General features: G+C 40.5%; 1 protein-coding gene across 3 annotated transcripts; it reads left to right on the forward strand.

Moving 5' to 3' along the window:
• Window positions 1-246: 246 nt before the first annotated feature.
• Window positions 247-18,138, forward strand: ssh1a (slingshot protein phosphatase 1a). 3 transcript variants are annotated; one of them, XM_061768336.1, is made up of 15 exons: window positions 247-467; window positions 2,240-2,277; window positions 8,160-8,260; window positions 10,259-10,323; window positions 11,553-11,674; window positions 11,878-11,946; window positions 12,047-12,112; window positions 12,375-12,569; window positions 12,712-12,805; window positions 13,247-13,375; window positions 13,475-13,521; window positions 13,629-13,775; window positions 14,665-14,865; window positions 14,946-15,651; window positions 15,735-18,138. In XM_061768336.1, the coding sequence occupies exons 1-15, from the start codon at window positions 387-389 to the stop codon at window positions 16,809-16,811; spliced, it is 3,138 nt and encodes a 1,045-aa protein (XP_061624320.1). In that variant the 5' UTR covers window positions 247-386; the 3' UTR covers window positions 16,812-18,138. The 3 variants fall into 3 exon arrangements, with proteins under 3 accessions (XP_061624320.1, XP_061624319.1, XP_061624321.1); XM_061768335.1 differs by lacking the exons at window positions 247-467; window positions 2,240-2,277 and adding exons at window positions 4,386-4,738; window positions 4,856-5,199; XM_061768337.1 differs by lacking the exons at window positions 247-467; window positions 2,240-2,277 and adding exons at window positions 4,388-4,992; window positions 5,069-5,199.
• The last annotated feature ends 1,594 nt before the right edge of the window (window positions 18,139-19,732 follow it).

Raw genomic sequence — 19,732 nt, forward strand, 5'->3', positions numbered from 1 at the left:
AGATCTGGCTCCTTGGACTTTAGTTTGACACATGATAGATTTCTGTCTTTTAATTATGGGCAGCTCGACAATATTGATAAGTACATTTTAATTTGAGCTAGACATGTACACACATTGTGATATCTTCATTTTGGTGCAATTTTGCCTTCGTGACTTCTGAATTTAGTGCCGATTATAGATTTTGATTAAGTGCGCAAACTATGACTACTGGACTGTACCAATCAATGGAAAGTGTCATGACGCGAGGTCCGTGATGTCTACTGTCTAGCGCCCTCCGTCCATCTGTTCATTCAGCAGGCGCCAGGCGGATCGCTAGCCGGCCAGCTAGCACTAGCAGGCAGCTCAGCAGGCCACAACGGCCGCCGGTGCGTCTTCAGCTTCCAGCCATGGCGTTAGTTACTCTGCAGCGGTCCCCGACCCCCAGCGCCGCGTCCACCGCCAGCACCGCGACCACCACTGCGGGCGAGGTCTGTTGAACAAAAACGAACGCTCCGGTGTGTTGTGGCGTTTTTGCCAGAGAAAGGCCCCTTTTGCTTGAAACGACAGCTAGCTACCGTTCGTTGTGTTTTTGCGAACCAGTGCTTCTCTATATTGTCCCGACATTGCATCAACCGTATACGCTCGTTGAACTGACGTTGAATGAATGAATTTTTAATTGACACGGGGGGGGAAAAAATTACAAAAGAAAGAATACACTTTACATTTGGTTACCCGGTTAGGCGTAAAATTAGATAAAGTTGAGCTTGCGCTAGACTTAGAAGCATTGGAGCTAACGTTAGCTAGTTCATGACGTGACTGGCTAGCAGTTATTATGACGCTTTAATTTAATTTAAATCGATTAAATAGTCTGCCCGGCACAACATTATTAAGACAGAGGAAAACAATGCATCCCCCCCTCCAAGCTGCCCTTTATCCACTGTTATGACATTTGATATTAGAGCTCGTGAGACGTTCGTGTTTTCTTGGATGGCTTGTCGTATTCCTGTTTGGATTCTAGAAAGCCATCGTTAGAGGAGTAACCAGACACTTGTCGAGTAAAAGACTTATTATTGCCCGACATAGTGGCTTTATTGTATCATTTTTGAGAGGTTGACCTGGCATTTATGTTCGGCTCTGAATGACAGCAACTTCCCATTTCAATTTTGAACACAGTCGTTAGCCTCGTCTTCACTCTCGGATGGGGGCGCTAGCTATCAAGTTTAACAATCACCCATGTTAAAAGTGTACAACTGCACTGTCTCGTACTGAAGTGTCTGTTTTGCTGACCTTATTTAGCGTCACAAAAGGCAACATCTCTGAATATTATGCACCTCTGTAAACTACAACCAAAATGATAAATATTGTTAAAGTGATACCTGTCTGAGATCTCTGTATTGCATCGTATTCAGTTGTCATTCTTAGTGTAAACTAGATCTCTAGTAATAATATCTGCTTTTGTATTTTAAATGACATGCATGTTTTGGCCATAGCTATCTTAAATCAACTCAAAGGGGTATTGAAATAACCTTGTACCAATACCATGGTGTTAAGCATACAAGGACACTGTGATTACACGGTAATTGTTTTCATTTGTGCAGCAGTCCCTGCTATTATATTTTTTCATGCTGCTAATTTAATAATGCATCTGTAGTGGCTGGCACAGCCCGCAGATGTCCGGTGACATGGAACCGTTAAAGCTGCTGCAGCTATGATGTCATCGACTCGACGAGGAGTGGGTGCAGTGATGGAGTACTACTACTGCAAGAAAACAGAGCATACACAGAAATGATGATAATGTTGAGTAGCTTGTATTTTAAGTTTGATTCACCCTTTTTACAGTACAAGAGCGTAGGATGGGAAATGAAATATCATGCGTAATAATTGATCATAAATGAACATACTCCTCATCTGCATATCCCCTCACCAACCACTCCATTAGGTACACTTGTTCAGTATAACATTAATGTAAATTGAGTCAACTCTTATATCATTAGTACTACTAGTATATTTTTCTGTGCTCCACATTTGTAACGCAAGTATTGGTAATGCTTATTTCATTGGCTTAGAATGATCATTACAATATTATGTGCTGCTTTCCCAGAGCACATCAAAGTGCACTTCTTTGGTCTGTTTTCTTTGTCTAATCTTTTGTAAAATTTTTGTTTGCCTGTATTCTAGTATTAAAAATGCGTTATATTTTAGTTTGCCTGTATTCTACTATTAAAAATGCATAGTGTAATCATGACAATCTCTATTCCAGGATTTTGGGAGCGAAGATGAACGGCGGATGAATCAAAGGTAAGATGCGTCTTAAGCCTCCATACATACACAACCGCAAAATAGACGCATCACAGCTAGCAAACTATATAGCACTTAATCTGGCTGTGCGGTGGTAAAAGTTGCAATGCATGATGAGATTTGTTGGCAATATAAAAAGTGTGTAAGTGAGTGCAAGTTTCGTGTTGCGCTTCTGTCACATGATACACGATGGCTGTTAATGACTGGTGAAATTGGTCTGTGAGGCATTTAGTGAGCTCTGCAATGGCAGCTGAAGAGTTGGTGTCAGCAAAGGAGAAATTAGAGTCAGTTTGAAGACATTTCTGAATGTTTCTTTCTCACGAGAATTTTGGATGTAAAGTAGTTAAAACGGATCACCCTGGCTTTGCTTAAAATGAGCAGGAGGAAGAGATGTGATACAAGTGAAGTATGTGTGGCTATGCTATATTTTATTTTAAGGCAACATTTTTCATGTTAAAAATCCTAAAATCACATGTTTTTACCACTTTTAACCAACCTGGTACATTCAAAGTTGTGGAGCTCTTTGTCCATCACTATGCTTTCTTTACCACATCACGGTACGACATTTGTCTTGTGTGCCAGAGCTCAAGACACTGGGACAGTTGCCGCATTAATAGCTTTTTACTTTCCATGCTGTTTCCAAAGTACAGCTGTGCCAAAATCTCTTCCTTTTGTTACTCTGAAAACCATTCCGCCATAATTTCTTGTATTGGATGCACCGAGATGTCATCGCAATGCGCTGCTGCCCGGAGTGGACATTTTTTAAATTCGGATGCACCAGCCACGACAGCAGGCGTGCACCACATGCTGCCGCCAGCCGTAGCGACATGGGGCTGTGCCGTTTCGTCGCGGCAGCACACAGATGGCTCTTTGTTAAGTGCAGCGTAAAAAAGGGCCTTAACCTTTCACAAATGAAAGTAATAATTGATATAACGTAAAAATATTCCTTGACCTTAAACCCTTTAAAATCAGGCCAAAATACAACATGAAGTGTAGCATTTTCAGCAAAAAATTTCCATTCTTTTTGTTTTTTAAAACAAATTTTTTTTAGGAGTTTGGCGTACTGTTGTGAAAACGTTGCACTTTTCTCCCCTAAATATTTTCAACAGATGAGTCTATTTTTTCGAATCAATAAACGGGTTTGTAAAATTTTAGTAGTTCTTGACTTTCTCGGCATCTGGGCTTTTTGTATTTTCAAGACTGAAATTTAAATGGTTTTCATTGTATGATAAGCAGGAGTTTGAATTTGCAGATTAATGCTGCGTGTAATATTCTTCTATTGGTATAAAAGATTTGTCCTTAGTGATCGTTGGATTTAAAAAGAAAAATCCGGGGAAAAAAATTGGAATCCTGCATATATGGTAAGTGAGCTTACTGTAGCACAGAGGTTGTGTTTTGGAAATATTTGCAGTTCATGCCAATTTAAAATAAGAAACAAATATAGATTTGGTCATACTATGAAAAATGTAATATAGTTCATTAAAAAAAAATTGTTAAGCTTGTGTCATGTCTTTATATAATGGAGAATTGTTTTGGAAAATCACTCAGGGCCTCAATATGTTTTGCAACAGCCTCTGCACTGACCCATAGACGTGCAAGCAGTCATCTGTGCATGAGGCAAGTCACGTCTCGCCTCAAGATTGCACACATTTCTCACGTACTGTTGCGCTCCCACATGCAATGAAATCACAAGTAAATTTGTGCTTCATAGGATGACTTTATATCAGACTGACTTGTATATTACAGTTGTAATTTACAGTCCTAACTTCACGCACAAGGTTTGTTGTGACCAAGCTCATAAACTCAATTGTCTCGTTCATCACATGAATTTTCCGTATTTAAAATGAATTGAATCGGCCAGTTACTTCAGTGTTAGGGTCTGCTGCTTGCAAGGGAATAGGGTACCGGTTCTCTTCACTAGGGTCGTGGGCGTACTGGAGCCTATCCCAGCTGACTCTGGGCGAGAGGCGGGGTACACCCTGAACTGGTCGACAGCCAATCGCAGGGCACATATAAACAAACAACCAGTCACACGCACATTCACACCTACGGGCAATTTAGAGTCTTCAACTACTATGCATGTTTTTGGAATGTGGGAGGAAACCGGAATACCCGGAGAAGACGCACGTAGGAGAACATGCAACAACTCTACACAGGCGAGGCCGGATTTGAACCCGGGTCCTCAGAACTGTGAGGCAGATGTGCTAACCAGTCGATCACCGTGCTGCCCTCAGCGAATGTCGATTAATTAAATTTGTTAGCAAATTGATTATTATTTAAGTGTACTTTTTGTGACATTTTGTTTTGGTGGTTTTTCGTTGTATCTATGTGCCTTGGCTTAATCAAGGTTGGGAAACTATGGACTGAAAGACAAGATCCTGTAGGTGGACATTTTCTCTGCGCTGGCAAGACAATGTGCCAATTCTAATGGAGGACCAGACCACATATTTTCAGCTCAAGGGTGGGAAAGACACATCTCGTAACACCGGGAGTGCTGTCTGCAGCAAAAGAAAGCTTAAGAAATGCTTTTGACACTGTGAAGCCGCATAGACCGATTAGACAAGCACGGTTGTGTTAGTTTCAGGTGGCAGGTGGAGACTGCAGCATGTCCATCCAGTCTGAGAGGCACCCACAGACGCTGAGAGGAGGGAGGTGGCACCAGAAGGAGTGGAATCTTAAACGGCACCAAGTGGAGTGGATGAGTCCACGCTGTCTGTCAGTCTGTCACTCAGTAGACCGATCGGGTCGAGACTCGAAACCGGTGCTGTTTCATGTCTCGTGTTTTCTCAAGGCTGGTGAAGAGAAAGTGGCTTGCGGATTCAACAGGATGCATCTGTTTGTAGAAGCCATTCAGGAGGCTGTGAGGACGCTACCTTATTTTGTGGAGAATGCTATGTTGACCCATAGTGAGATGCAGCGCATGTGAGTGAAGTTAACGCTCTTTAGCCTGGGAACTAACATCACTGACTAATTTCTGGAAACAGCTAATATACTACGAAAACTCTGGTTATGTTCACTTTCATTTCCTGCTTGCAAATTTTCAATTAGTAGTCAATATTGTTAAAACTGGGCAGTCCTCACCAGGCCTGAAAACTGAATAATTAATCAATGAACTAACATGACACAAATGTCACAGATCTACTTCAGAAAGCCAGAAGGATTTATTTTCAGTCTTTTGGCACCTAGATAATATGTTAAAATTAAAAAAAAAAAAAAAAGCATGGCGTCACATGCACAACCAGGATATTTATGATGGTGCATTTGTATAAACAAATAGGTGGCATTATTATTATTATTATTACAGCAAATGGTTCAGGAGACAAAGCTACAAAGGGATGACTCAAGAGGGACTGTTGTTGTGGAATCCCAGTGAAGCTTTTCACACAGTCTGATGTTTGCTTTGATACTTTTTGTATTTTTATTTATTTTTTTTAAATATAAATGTTTGTTGATGAGCTGAAGTTATCCCGGTCTAAGTCCTTTGACCTTTGAGTTGAGTTCGTTGTTGAAATGAGCAGCTGGAATTTGTCCTCCATACTGAGCAGCAAGCAAGAATCTGTTTGTTTCCTTTTCTGCTCTGTCTGTTGCTGCTTCAGCCTCATATTTATCCATTATTGCCTGAGCCCTTCTGACCCTAGTAAATCTCACAAATCCGACAAACTAAAACTAAATCCACTACAGTGAGAAAAAAACCCTCATTCGAAAAGTGTCCACCCACATGCTTTGTTTCTGTGGAACTTTTATTTTTTTCCTATGGTGCCGAGGGCGGAGGGAATGTAGTGTGAGGCTTACAGAAGGGAAATCCATTGTTCTTGTAAAATGTTCTGTTCGGTGCTGGCCTGCTCTTATGGATGTTTAGACACTATACTAGTATGCAGAACTGTATTGTGTAAAATGTTCATATCGTATTGAAATCAAAATGCTTTCTTTTTAGCTGACATTTGGTGTAATGAAGCAGCATATTTTTTGTCAGTTGAGCGATTTGAAAATGTTATTACTTTCTTACTGCTTACTACTGCAGACTATTTGCTTGGAATGCCTCTTGTGCTAATTTACACTCCTGATCATGATGGATACTGAATCTCATCACTTTCGATAAACATACAAGACCAAAAACAATACAGTACGGATAAAGTAACACAATAGTGAGTTACAGTAATCAATCAGTAAATCAGTGGTTTGACAAGGCCTGTATTTTTTCTTTGCCATTTTTAGTTTCTGTAGTAATGGCCCGTTGTTGCAGTACTTTTGTTGGATAATATTGCATTATACTGTATTACATTGAAGATACTGGAGGTACAGTAATTGCATCGCCCTGTATTGCTCATTTCTGTCTTTCGTGTGATGAGTTTAATTGACAGACTTTCCAAAGACTTTCTGACACGAATGACTGCACTTTTCAACAGTGTTTAGGGAAAAGGTTATGTTATTCTTAGTCTTTCGTAATTACCTGAATTACAGTGTGTAGCTTTCGTTCAACAGTTTTGAATTTTCCTTATGATGTCATGGTTTGCCTGCAGAGGAGGCAGGCACCATCCTCCTGCCAAGTCCAAGGATGAATGTGCTCACATTGATTTTCAAATACATGGAATAACCGAAGTCAACCTGGAGGAATCACTTGACTATTTTATTATTCACCGATGTCATCTTGTTGACAACTGCTGAGCCAAAGCTGAAAATACATGAATTTTATAGGCAGGTGTGAATAGTTAGTCATACTTACTCAGTTATGGTGGGTCTTGGAACTTGATGTCACTCAGTATTGTACTGCATCCAGCCAAAGCTAAGAGAGAACAAGTAAACAAGACTAGTAGTCTTCAGGCTTCTTCACTCAGCTGAGTGTAATACTATTTTTGATTTTATTTTTTACATTGTCATTAACTGAACTGAACCCTTCATTTAAATATGGAATTTGTCAAGTGACTCATGCCCTACTCCTGAGTCTCAGTAGCCCATTTCTTGAAAAAGCTAGAATTTGTTTTATTTTTTTTCATCTTTGGAATGTACTTGGATTTCTGATAAAATGCTTGAATTTGTTAACATTCACAATGTTCTAAGAACTCAGCCAGGCAAAAAAGCTCAACTTACAGATGTGACACAATTTTGAAACATAATACCAGATGCATGCGTATCTTCGAATGTCACTTAATTTCTTTGTTCTATAGTAAGGTTTCCAAAACCTTTTTGGGCTCAAGAGCCAAAGTAGAAATTTACAAAGATACAAAAAAAAAAATAATGTATGGTCATTAAATAGTTATATACGATGCTAAAAAAAATTTATTTGGTCACAACCCAATCTAAGGTTTATGAATTATCAGAACTGATAATTACCGATATCATTTATGTTTCTGTGATAGTTATTACACCAGTATATAGGTCTTTAACTAGATTATTTTTAATTCTAAAATATAATTATTCTTATCTGTAAAGTTTTGAATGTATTGTTATACAAAAAAAGTTAGCAAAAAAATAGTAAGACACATCATTAGTTCTTCATTAATTTGTCAAATTGTGTTAGTGTTGAAGGTAACAAAGAAAAACGAAAAAATGTTCATTGTTGATCGTTTAGCTTGACTAATTTCTCAGAGAAGCTCAGTGAGCCAGCTCAACTGTTGGTATAGAAAGGTGAATTCAGCTTTAAATTCCTCACTCCTGTTCCAAATGGTAAATCATTGGGAACTCGCTGAAAATGAGAGAGTCCACATTAAAGCGCTTATGAATTTAATAAAACAAACATCCATCAAAAAAGACCTTGAGTGTGGAAAAGGCTGGTCAAAGGCATAATATCCTAAAAGTCTGGCTATGGGAAAGGTGTATTATGAATGCTGCATGCTGATCTGGAGCATCTTCTGATGTAAACTGAAGTCTCTTGTCTTTTCCAGCCTGAGTGAGAGCTTCTTTATGGTGAAGGGTGCTGCGCTCTTCCTACAGCAAGGGAGCTCCCAGCAGGGCCAAAAAGTGCATCCTCACCACAAACATGCAGGTGAGAACCACAACAAATATCCAACGGTCGCTTTTTCTTACTGTGTGGAGGTGTGGAGTAACATCTACAGGGGCACTGTACAACCAATATGCACTATGCAAAGTAGAACCGTCAGATTAGTGAACAATTTAGGTTATTATGAACACAGCAACGATTTTCTTGTGGCTTTTAAAAGTGCACAAATAGTATACGAATCAAGACATAATGTATTACCATTTAACGTCCACAAAAGATATAATGACAGAGATGGGGGTTATGATTTAAGGGGGACAAGGAATTTACAACAGTCATATGCATCACACTGAAAAGCATGTGCATGGCTGTCCCTGGGGTGAAGTTATGGAATTAAAAGTGGAACAGCTGCACACTATAAAAGAAATGTAAAACTTCATATACTAGAGAAATACAAACAAAGTGGTTAGTTGATGTAAATATAGTGAAGTGGATAATTTGATAGATGCATGTTGAGCTATTGTGGTTTTGTGAACTATTATGGCTGATTTTTTTTTTCCAGTTGTCGATTAGGATTGTTAATTTTTTACTTGGTTACGTGTCTGTTGTTATTTTTTTGCTGAAAAGGCTCAACGGAGACCTTTTTTTTTTTTTTTTTTTTGAAATTAAGATTGTGATCTGGGTCAGAGCATTTATAAGCTTTTAGCTTCAGCCCTAAACCTTTCGGCCAGCTGTTTGGAAATATTTTTTTTGTATCTTTTGAAATGTGTGTTTGATTATAACAGTCTGAAATAAAATTCTGTTCAATAACTGGTCCAAATGTACTCATTGTGGAAGGCAAGTGATGTAACCATTTACCCCTGAGTTGCTAAGACTGCATTATTTGGGGTGTGGTTATTTAATCAGTCCTATGTAGTCACTTTGACTTGTCAGTTAGGTGTAGGTGTAGCCTTAGCTGGTAAAGTTTTAGGAGGAAATAGCCTGTACAAGAACAGACTGGTGCATGCCCGTTCGTACAGGAGTGAGTGTACCTTTGGATTTGACCTGATTATTTTGATTCATTCTGGTTATTACGTATTTCGGATGTCATGCAATGCAATTATCATGATTAGCTAAATTGCATTGTCAATCGGTCATGGTCAGAGGTGACAGGTTTTTCCACCTTGCTTGACGCCTCGCACTCATTCAGCTTGTCTGAACCTTTCCTATAAACAAAGCGGAAACGTAATAAGTAATTCTTAGAATTCAATTCTTATGTTTTGGATTCTGACTGGTTGACACTTATTGAATAGGTGCCATGCCAACTTGGCTGCCTTAGAGCCATATAAACTCAGGCCATGAATATACTTGAACGCATAACTGTTGGATCCACTCGAGTTTATCCAAAACACACTTGAAGAATGTAAACCAGATTACATTCATCAAAAACATATTGTCATAAAGTGTTTTATCTTTGTCATGCTTCATGAGTGAATGGATAATATTTCATGGTTTATAATGTAACTTCAGCGCGATGAGAAATGAAGAGTAACACTTTTACACATCAGATTTAACCGTCTATCCATTTTCTATACAGTTTGTATGCTACAATATTCTGTTGCTACTGCTCTCATTCGGCACCTTAACACCCTGATGCATAATTCATATTCTTATTAGGATTTTGATTTTAAGACTTGAGGCTAGAAATGACGTTATGTTGCAATGTACGTTACCAAACACTGTACTTTCCGTTTTATGGCAAAGGTTGTAATTAACAATGTTGGCCTCCCATCAACAGCTGTCTGTCATCGCAGTTGATCTTGCACACCATGTTTCACAATCCAGTTTAACTGATGAATCTTAAGGAGGGATGTAACAATGAGAATCATTTATTGTTTGTTTTGTTGTTCATGTTAAAATAGGAAAACCAAGTTAAAAAAAATAAATCAAATGTCTCTGGATATTTGAAAGTAGAGGACTGTTAGCACTCCTTAGAATTATTTAACCTTGAAATTTAATCACTGACACTTGTTTTAATTTAATTAATTAAATTGTTTTTTTTAACAGGGGACTTACCGCAACACCTACAGGTGATGATAAATATTCTTCGCTCAGAGGACCGGATCAAACTGGTGAGAAACAACATATTGTGCATCCGTAAAGTATTCAAAGCACTTTCCAGCATACAGTATGGTTATGTTACGGCCTTATTCCAAATTGTAATACATTATTTTTTCCTCAAAATTCTACACACCGGCACCCTTTAATTACAACATTAAACAAATGCTAATTTATTTCAAATAAAAGACGACGAAATTACACATACATAAGTAATCACAGCTTCTGCTCAATACTTTGGTGATAGTCATTTGCTAGCAATTACAGCCTCATCTTTTTGAAAATGATGCCAGAAGCTTGGCATCCCTATCTTTGGCCAGTTTTGCCCATTCCTCTTTGCAGCACCTTTCAAACTCGAATCAAGTTGGATGGAGAGCGTCGGTGCACAGCCATATTCAGAACTCTTGTCTGTCTCTGTGCTCATTGGTACCTTCAAAGCAGGAGATTTTTTTTTCTACCCTTCCCAAGATTTTTGCCTCTACCGACAATTCCTTTGACTTCATGCTTGGTTTGTGCTCTGACATGCACTGTCAACTTTTGGACCTTATATAGGCAGATGTGTGCCTTTCCAAGTCATGTCTAGTCAACTGAATTTACCAGAGTGAATTTACTCCAATTCAGCTGTAGAATTATCTCAAGGATGATCAGTGGAAACAGGATGCACAGGAGATGTGATTTCTTATTGTTAATACATTTGCAAAAATCTCCCCCCAAAAATGTTTGAATTTTTTCACATTGTCATATGCGTGTTGCAGTGAAAAAATAATCTTATGGAAAGGATGTAACATAACAAAATGTTAAAAAGGTGAAGCGCTGTGAATAGTTACCACATGCACTATAAGCGTACCAACGCTAATAAACAAAAACCTACACACACATCCAGTACATGCCAGTGGCTTACCTGGCACAATTAACCCTGTAGAATGCTTTTTATTGTGTGCTAAAGATACTCTACTTGTTCTTTGTAATTATCAGTTGTGAGAGCAGGTTTTAAGAGCATGACCAAATGTTTCCTTTGTGTGCGTCGGTTAGTTAGAAGCCTGAAACTATGAAACAGACGTGCTGGTTAGATTGCCTGTTACCAACATACAAATAATAAGAAAATTTTCTTTACAGAGATTGCATGTAACGTGGTGTGGCAGCTGTACAAATAGTTGTAGTAGTAAAAAGCTTTCTCACCATGAGCACGAATACAGCTGTAACATGACTTTGAAATGAATGTACATTGTGTGTCCATGAGTAGGCCGTGCGGCTGGAGAGTGCATGGTTAGATCGTGTGCGATACATGGTAGTCGTGTACACCAGTGGACGGCAGGACACAGAGGAGAACATCCTACTGGGAATCGACTTTACTAACAAAGACTGGTGAGAACACCGCTCTAATACTGTGTTTATATGAATAACACCCACATTGCCGTGTGCGTGTGTAGGTAAGATTTTGTTGTTGTTGTTGTTGTTGTTGTGATTTCTGTTTTGTGCTCAGTCACACGCATCTTTTGCTCTTCTGATAGTGTAATGTAATGTATTTGCTAATTCAACACCAGATAATGTTTTCATATTCCTTCCAGCAAAAGCTGTTCGATCGGCATGGTGCTGCCTCTGTGGAGTGACAGTAAAATCCATCTGGATGGAGATGGGTGAGTGCCACAGTAATATTTCCCTGCATATCGACACTGCAAACAACAGTGTATGCCATGTCACTCTGCGAGCTGGAAATCTGTTTTGTTTTCACCTCAGGGGCTTTACTGTGAACACTGCAGGGCGTACACATGTCTTCAAACCTGTGTCAGTGCAGGCTATGTGGTGAGTATTCCTCTGCAGCCATACTAGTGGTGATGTGCAGCAGTCTTGTTTCAAGACACAGCACAACAAATCTCCTTTGCAGCCAATCTGCATGAAAAATGTTTTTTTGCTTACCGTATGCAGCAGTATGCCACCTGGTGGAAATGAGAGTTTTGCACATGCATTGAGTTTGAATAAAAAAATAGCACATTTATGGGTTAACTTGTATGTCTGCAACAATTTAACAGTCTAACTGCCCTCCACAATCTTTACCTCAAACTAGGTCAGCTCTTCAGGTGCTCCACAAAGCTTGCGAGGTGTCCCGCAGATACAACTATTTCCCCGGGGGTATGGCTCTCACTTGGATGGGTTACTATGAAAGCTGCATTGCTTCAGAGCAAAGTTGCATCAATGAATGGAACACAATGAAGGACTTGGAATCCACACGTCCAGACTCGCCCACTATGTTTGTCGACAAGTCAGTCATCATAAATTACATAAAAATCTGAAAGTTATGTCAGCTAATTCTGTTCAAAACTTGGTGTTGAAAGTGTGTCATTTATAATTTGCAATCGTGTTACCTCCTGAGTGTCAAGACGTAAAATAAAACTCTCTGACAGGCCTTCGGAGAGAGAGAGGACCGAGTGCCTTATCAGAGCCAAACTCCGAAGCATCATGACATGCCAGGATCTTGAGAATGTCACATGCAAACAGGTTAATACAACTCACTCGATTCCATTGCGTGTTTTTCATTTACTTACGTCGTTACGCTTACTTATTACTAGGCTCATGGACATTTTTATTCTTTATTGTTTTGATACTGCTTGTGTTCTGACTTTGCTATTTGCTGCTGTAGCAGTGTAGTAACCTTTTCGCCTGTTGGGCAAATATTAGTTTTTTTTTTTTTTGTTTTTTTTTGGTCAAAATATTTGCAATATGCTCAGCAAGAGTTAATTTCACTTCAGCTGACTCAATTCAGTTTGAACACAAGAGAAAACATTGTTCTCAACCAAAGCAGCTATAAACACATCTACACAAATGTTTGTATAGTTTGTTTAAAATTTAAAAGTCAAGTTGTAATAAAAATATTTTGTGATCATGGAGAAGATGCACACTGTCTTGTTCATGAGTTGTTTGCTATTACATTTTTGTTAGATCCGCACTGAGTTGGAGCAGCACATGAGCTGCAACCTGAAGGAATTCAAAGAGTTCATCGACAATGAGATGCTGTTGATTTTGGGCCAGATGGACAAAGCTACACTCATCTTTGACCATGTCTACCTGGTAGCACAGCTTATACTGGATCACCAAGTCGTCTGAAAGGATAATAATAATAATAATAATATACTTCATCTCACCAATATATTTATTCTTTCTTTGCAGGGCTCTGAGTGGAATGCATCAAATTTGGAAGAACTGCAAGAGACGGGGTGATTTATTTACCGTTGTGGAGGGACTGTGATAGTCAACACGCATGCAAAGTATATTGACATAGGAATCTAAGCAGGAAAGAATGACCTCTATCTCTCTTTTTCAGGGTGGGATATATCCTCAATGTTACCAGAGAGATAGACAACTTTTTTCCAGGCACATTCAGTTATCACAACATACGTGTGTACGACGAAGAGGCCACTGACCTGCTGGCTCACTGGAACGATACGTACAACTTCATTGTTAAAGCGAAGTGAGTCCTGCAGGAATAGAAAAACATCTTGCCCATCTGTGTAATCAGTTATTCATACATGAATTGTCTACATGCATTGGGGTGCTACTATGTGATTGTCTGGTTAGGTATTAACATTGACAAGCGGTTTAAGTGGCCAGTCAATGTATACTACTTACAAAGAGTTAGGGATATTCGGCTTTCGGGTGAAATATCAAGATGGAGATAAAATGCACTATAACGTTTAAGAAGGTTCCCTAAACATTTGAATGCATATGCCCAACTATGTTTCAGTACTTGTTACACAACTGTCTGTTCTCCAACAAGGACCTCAATGGCAAAATTCACAACAAATGTTTGATCCACGAATGGACCAATACATTTCTAAGAGTGTTCGCTTTTACGCCTTTCGGTTACTCTTCCAGTCTTTCTGTATCTCTGTCGCAACCTGGTGACGACACTGGGTGACATTGTAAACTCAGTGGCCAACTCCCTCCGAAAGCATTCAATTTGAAGCCTCGCAATGACAAGGTACTATTGATCAGTTGTTAGGCGTCATGTTGCGCTCGTGATTCAGTGTGATGAAGACTACTCTTTCAATACCAATTCTAATAGAACCAGGAAATGTATTAGTTGATTCATGGCTCAAGCACACCAGTTGTGAATTTTGACATTCAATTCCTTGTTGGAGAACAGCAAGTTGTGCAAAAAGTAGTGAAACATTGAACAGTTGGACATGTGCATTCAACAGTTTCGGGAAGGTCAATTTAAGTTCACCTGTAAAGGTTATATTGCATTTTCGGTTCATCCTCAAATGTCACCCAGAATCTGAATATCGCTAACGTTTCCATTAGTGTGGAACGTACATTCATAAAATGTTAGCTAATGACTTTAACCTTCTCCCCTACAGAAAGAACTACTCCAAGTGTCTTGTTCATTGCAAGATGGGTGTCAGCCGATCTGCCTCCACAGTCATTGCGTACGCCATGAAAGAGTACGGGTGGTCGCTAGAGAAGGCGTACAACTTTGTCAAGGAAAAGAGGAGCATCACACGACCGAACCCAAGTTTCATGAGACAGCTGGCAGAGTACGAGGGCATCCTTGATGCGAGGTACAGTGCATCGCTTGAAATCTTTTCTTAACTTGTTCATATATGTCAGACTCTGACTTGGCCTTTGCTTCTACATTCAGCAAACAGCGTCACAACAAGCTGTGGCATCCAGACGCAGACTGTGAGATGGCCGAGGGCCAGCAGGTGCCGGCCCAGTGCTGTGGTGAGGAAGAGGGAGACCACCTGACGCCAGAGCCAACCATGTCTCCCTGCTGTGAAGATATGCTGCCCGATAAAGGTGCAGCGTGCCCCTCCCCTTGCCGAAAAGTGGCACTGGAGATCGACCCCGCCTACAACAACTATTATTTCCGGAGGCTGTCTGACTCTGCGCTGGACAGCGAGCCCTCAACACCTGTACGTGGCCCACCTCTTCTTGGCATGGAGAAAGTCTTCATTGAAATCGAGGATGTGGAGCGAGACGCTCTGCTGGACGATGAGCCATTCGATGGGCGAGAGGGTCTGGGGCTTCCCCATTTTGGGTCTACAGCGAAGGGCACCGCAGCCCAGACCTGCAATCGCGGCCCAGAGCCCCTGGAGGAGCTGCGTCTGCGACTGGAGTTTAGCACAGTGGAGGAAGAGGACGAAGATGATGTGCAAAAGGAGGAAGCAGACATGGAGGTACTGATGCAGCCAGATGACGGAGGGGGTGGCGATAGAGGTGGAGGCGCAGAGGAAACGCAGGATGTGGAGGTCGAAGGCGATGTGGACGCCAATGGCATGGACCTGGCAACCCTGAATGAAAATTCCAACAACAACAACTGTTTTACCTCTCACCAGAACTTTAATGTGAGCTTGTATTTGGAAACATTAAATTGAGACTTTTTATTTGTTATATGTCATACTAACATTTTCACTTTTTTTCTATTTAGGGAAAAGCTGCCCCTCTTGCAGCTGATGTGTCTTTATGTTCACAGAGGGATTCTAATTCCAAGCAGAAGGACATTTCGCCAACCTCTGTTTCAGATCCTTGCCTTAAGCTCAGTCCTCCTGAAGTCCTAAGTGCTCCATTTCTGCTACCCCAGACCTCTTCTGAAGACCTCCAGTGTTCAATGTTGTCCCTGTCCGACTGTGCCAACAGTGCTTCCCTTGGTTCTTCAGCTCTCCCTGATTTACCGCAGCCGCCAGCGGACTCCCTTCATGTTTTAGGGGTGCAGGACTGTGGTGATATGTTGCATGTAAACATAGAGTGTGAAAATAGGCTGTCTGTAACCTCTTCAGAGGCTCTCCCCGAGCTGCTGGCAATGGAGTTTCACAGAGATACACCTGCCATGGCTTGCTACCTAAACCAGCAGGACACCTTTGTGGAGCTGCAGCGGTCAGGTGTGGTGCGCCGCCACGCAGAGAGATTGGAGAGACTTTCGGGTTTGACCCATGAGAGCCTGCATTCCTTGAAGCCTTTGCACGAATGTCAAATGTCCAAGAAGAACTTTCAAAACGAAGAGGATGAGTTCCCTGGCTTTCCTAGAGACTTGATGAAATCCTCTACACCGTGCCAAGTAAGGTTAGAGCCCCTGGTTGTTCCACTCACCAATGAAGCCTTGTTGGGGGTGGTGGGGTCAGGGATGCTCACCCCCACCTCCTCGCCTCACGGCACCACCCTGACACGCAGCTCCAGCAGTGACAGTCTACGCAGCGTGAGAGGAAAGCCCGGCCTCGTACGTCAGAGGGCGCAGGAGATTGAGACACGCATGCGTCTGGCGGGCCTCACGGTGTCATCCAGGCTCAAACGGTCCAACTCGCTGGCCAAGTTGGACAGCCTCAATCTCTCCTCTGAGGACCTGTGCTCTGCCTGTTCTTCAGATGCAGGAACACTACTGCTTCTCTCGCTGTCCCCGGAGCCAGCTCACAGCATGGAATGGGAGTCCCCTGCCACCGCTTCTCAATTCCGACCCTGCAAGGACCTGCACACTCCAGAGAAAGCTCGAGCAGGGGAGCCCATAAGCTGACACGCACGGTGGTACTCCAGGTCCCCCTCATCACCACCATGTAGCGCTGTAGAGGGTTGTACAGATTGTGGAAACAAACAAACAAAAAAGAATATATACAAAGCATTCACTTATTTGCCATATTGTTTGTCAATCTGCTTTGACAGTGAAAGTCATATTGCTGTATCTGACAAGGAAAGCCATCAGTTCACCTCTGACTTGGTTGGGATAAACAAGTGCCTTACGTTTGAGACCAGAGAGGCACAACGTTTTAGGCAGAAGGATAAGAGGCTAAGAACAACCTTTAATTCACAGCCCACAGTTCCTGGTATGTACTGAAAAACGGTACTGGGCCCGTCTGCATTTCTTTTTTTCTTTTTTTTTTTTTTTTTTTTTTTTAAAAACCAGTCCGGTACAAAGTAGTAGTATTGTTAATTGACAAACCTTTTTCCAGTCAGAAAGCGTTGTTGTGAAAGTGTTCATAATTGTAGAGTTGTTTACTACACTGTTCTTTGTTTTAGATGCCATAGGCCTTCATGTCGAATTCATGGAGAGCCGTTTCTCGTTGAAGTTGAGGTCAAGTTATGGAATTGATGAGTGACGATGCATGAGTGAATGAAAGGAAAAGTGGAGTGAGTTAGGCTTTTTAGTCTTCAACACACATCAGAATAATTTCTGAGTATGTTGTTCCTTTGCACTTCTTTTTTTAAATTATGTATACTGGTACACAACAAGCTATCTTCCAAAATAACATTAGAGTAATGTTATCCACCTCATCATTCCCTTCAGTGAACTTTGTGAAAACAGTGAGCAGTCATGTTGTGTGGACTTGAAATCTGTCAAATATAATAACGCAGATCAAGAAATGCATATCAGAAATGGTCTTTTCTGTTCTAGTTCTGTGAACATTTTTGACAAGCTATCAATGAGAAAAAGTCATCCTTGAGGATTGCCAACATCACAGTCATTGTTTTTTAAATGTGAAAAACCAAAGCTCTATGGCTGTTTCATCAAATTGAAGCCGTACAATAGAGTCATCATGTCAATCAAGTATTTAAATGCTCTCACTGCTGTTCATCATTTTGCACATCTGGGAGAAATGGAAAAAAACTTGAGGGAGTCGTTGGGCTTATTGCTGTCAGGCTGTTACGCTCATATCCACTTTTTAAAACTACGATCACGATAGGTTCCGTCATTTTTGATAACCATGATGATTTATTTTTTTTTAATATATACTTATGCAGTAACTTTTGTACTGTACATCGCTGTAGTTAAAATGCATATTGCACTTTTTATGTTAATGTACTGTATGTGTTGATTATGAAAATAAACGTTTTTTTATTGTAAAGGTAGATGTGTGTATTATTATTATCAACGCTTAATATTGATGCTGGGTTATTTTAGATGATCTAAAATGAGGATAAACGTCAGCCTTCCGAGAAGTCAAACTGGGAAGAGAGCACGCAAGAGTGCAGGATTATTTTACAAGCTCGCGCACACGCGTCATGCAGCTGTGGTCTTGCGGGATTTCTAAACGGGGGGGGGGGGGGGGGGGGGAGACTGCCGTAGACCTCACCAAATGTCTTGCCAATGACTTTGATGGTGCTCGTGTGCGTTACATCAGTACGTCATGACGCTGTCGTCATCTGGTGCTTTGCTACGTTATTCCGAACAGCCAGTTTATATAACATTCGTTTGCGTGACATCAATGAATGACTTTAAATGAACACGCTCTTGGTGCTCTGCTGCGCTGTACGACCGTGCGTGCCTTTCAACTGAATAATAGGTCTGTGTACAACATGGCATGTGATGCTGCGCTGGAATGTGGTGGCGTCTGGGCGCGACAGTCGCATAAATGTATATTTCCACGTCTCAGCATTGTAATGCATAGTAGATTGTTCCCAGAATGTTTGAATATTTTGCAGGGTAGACTTGCCTAGATGTTTGTAAGTGCGGAATTTGTTATTTCAACTTTTAAAATCAAATGCTACTCGAATTAAATGTATTTTGACCAAGAATGAATATAATAATAATGATGAGGGTATCGGTTAATGTGAATTGTATTGACCAGTTTCTTTTAAAACAAAGATGAACAGAATAGAAAATACATAAAAGTTCAACAGAATATGCTAGTGTTATACAAAATGTGTTTTTGAACCATGGTTTATTTGAAATAACCAAAGGCCAAGATTCCAGCTGACACCATTTAACTGCAGTTTTATGTACTGTTATTATATTTTTGTAAAAACTAGCTTGTTGATGTCTATAAATTGATCAGTGATTAATTCATTTTTAACCACCAAACCTGTGTAATGTGGTGATTTGAAACTGATGCCGCTGTATGTGAGGCAGGGAGGCCTGCAACACATTTCGCAACACGCACACACACGGTAAAAAAAAAAATATATATTATTACAATTTTTAAAAAATGCATGTTTTCCAAGACAGTAGCTTTCGGTCTACAGTCACTAGGTGTGGGTAGGCCCCTCATCCTGTAATTCCCGCTCTCCAGACCACCACTTTTGTTTTATTATTCAAGTATGTCTCCTGTTTAGATGTTACTATAGTTACTATAGTTATAGAGAAACAAATAAAAAGGGTTACTGCAGCCATGAAGCACATAACTTCCCAAGCACACCTGCAGTGAACCTACCAGGTTCACTCCTATTACAGCATGGCATCTTTGTTTTCACAGTGTATTATTTACTCATGTTGATTGCCTGATTTAAAAAAAAAAAAATAAGTTGAATGGATTTTTTTTCTCAGAAAAATGCAAGAATCGGAGTGTTAGCCATTGTGCAAAAGCAGGAGTAAAGCTGAGCCTAACGAATGTCAATGGTGAGGTTTCTCAACATAGAGAAAAGTAAGTTCACAAGTTTCACCTCGGCGTATTAGCCAAATGAGCTGTGACATCACATGGCAATAATATAAGACACCCATTG

Source organism: Phyllopteryx taeniolatus, chromosome 3, assembly GCF_024500385.1.
Source record: "Phyllopteryx taeniolatus isolate TA_2022b chromosome 3, UOR_Ptae_1.2, whole genome shotgun sequence".
In the NCBI taxonomy this organism is placed as follows: domain Eukaryota; kingdom Metazoa; phylum Chordata; class Actinopteri; order Syngnathiformes; family Syngnathidae; genus Phyllopteryx; species Phyllopteryx taeniolatus.

Excerpts from the sequence above, each read along its gene's own strand:
- ssh1a (XM_061768335.1), top strand. The coding sequence starts at position 4,883 with ATGTCCATCCAGTCTGAGAGGCACCCACAGACGCTGAGAGGAGGGAGG. Across the intron at positions 10,324-11,552 it reads CAGAGGACCGGATCAAACTG|GCCGTGCGGCTGGAGAGTGC; the intron begins GTGAGAAACAAC and ends GTCCATGAGTAG. Across the intron at positions 13,522-13,628 it reads GAAGAACTGCAAGAGACGGG|GGTGGGATATATCCTCAATG; the intron begins GTGATTTATTTA and ends TCTCTTTTTCAG.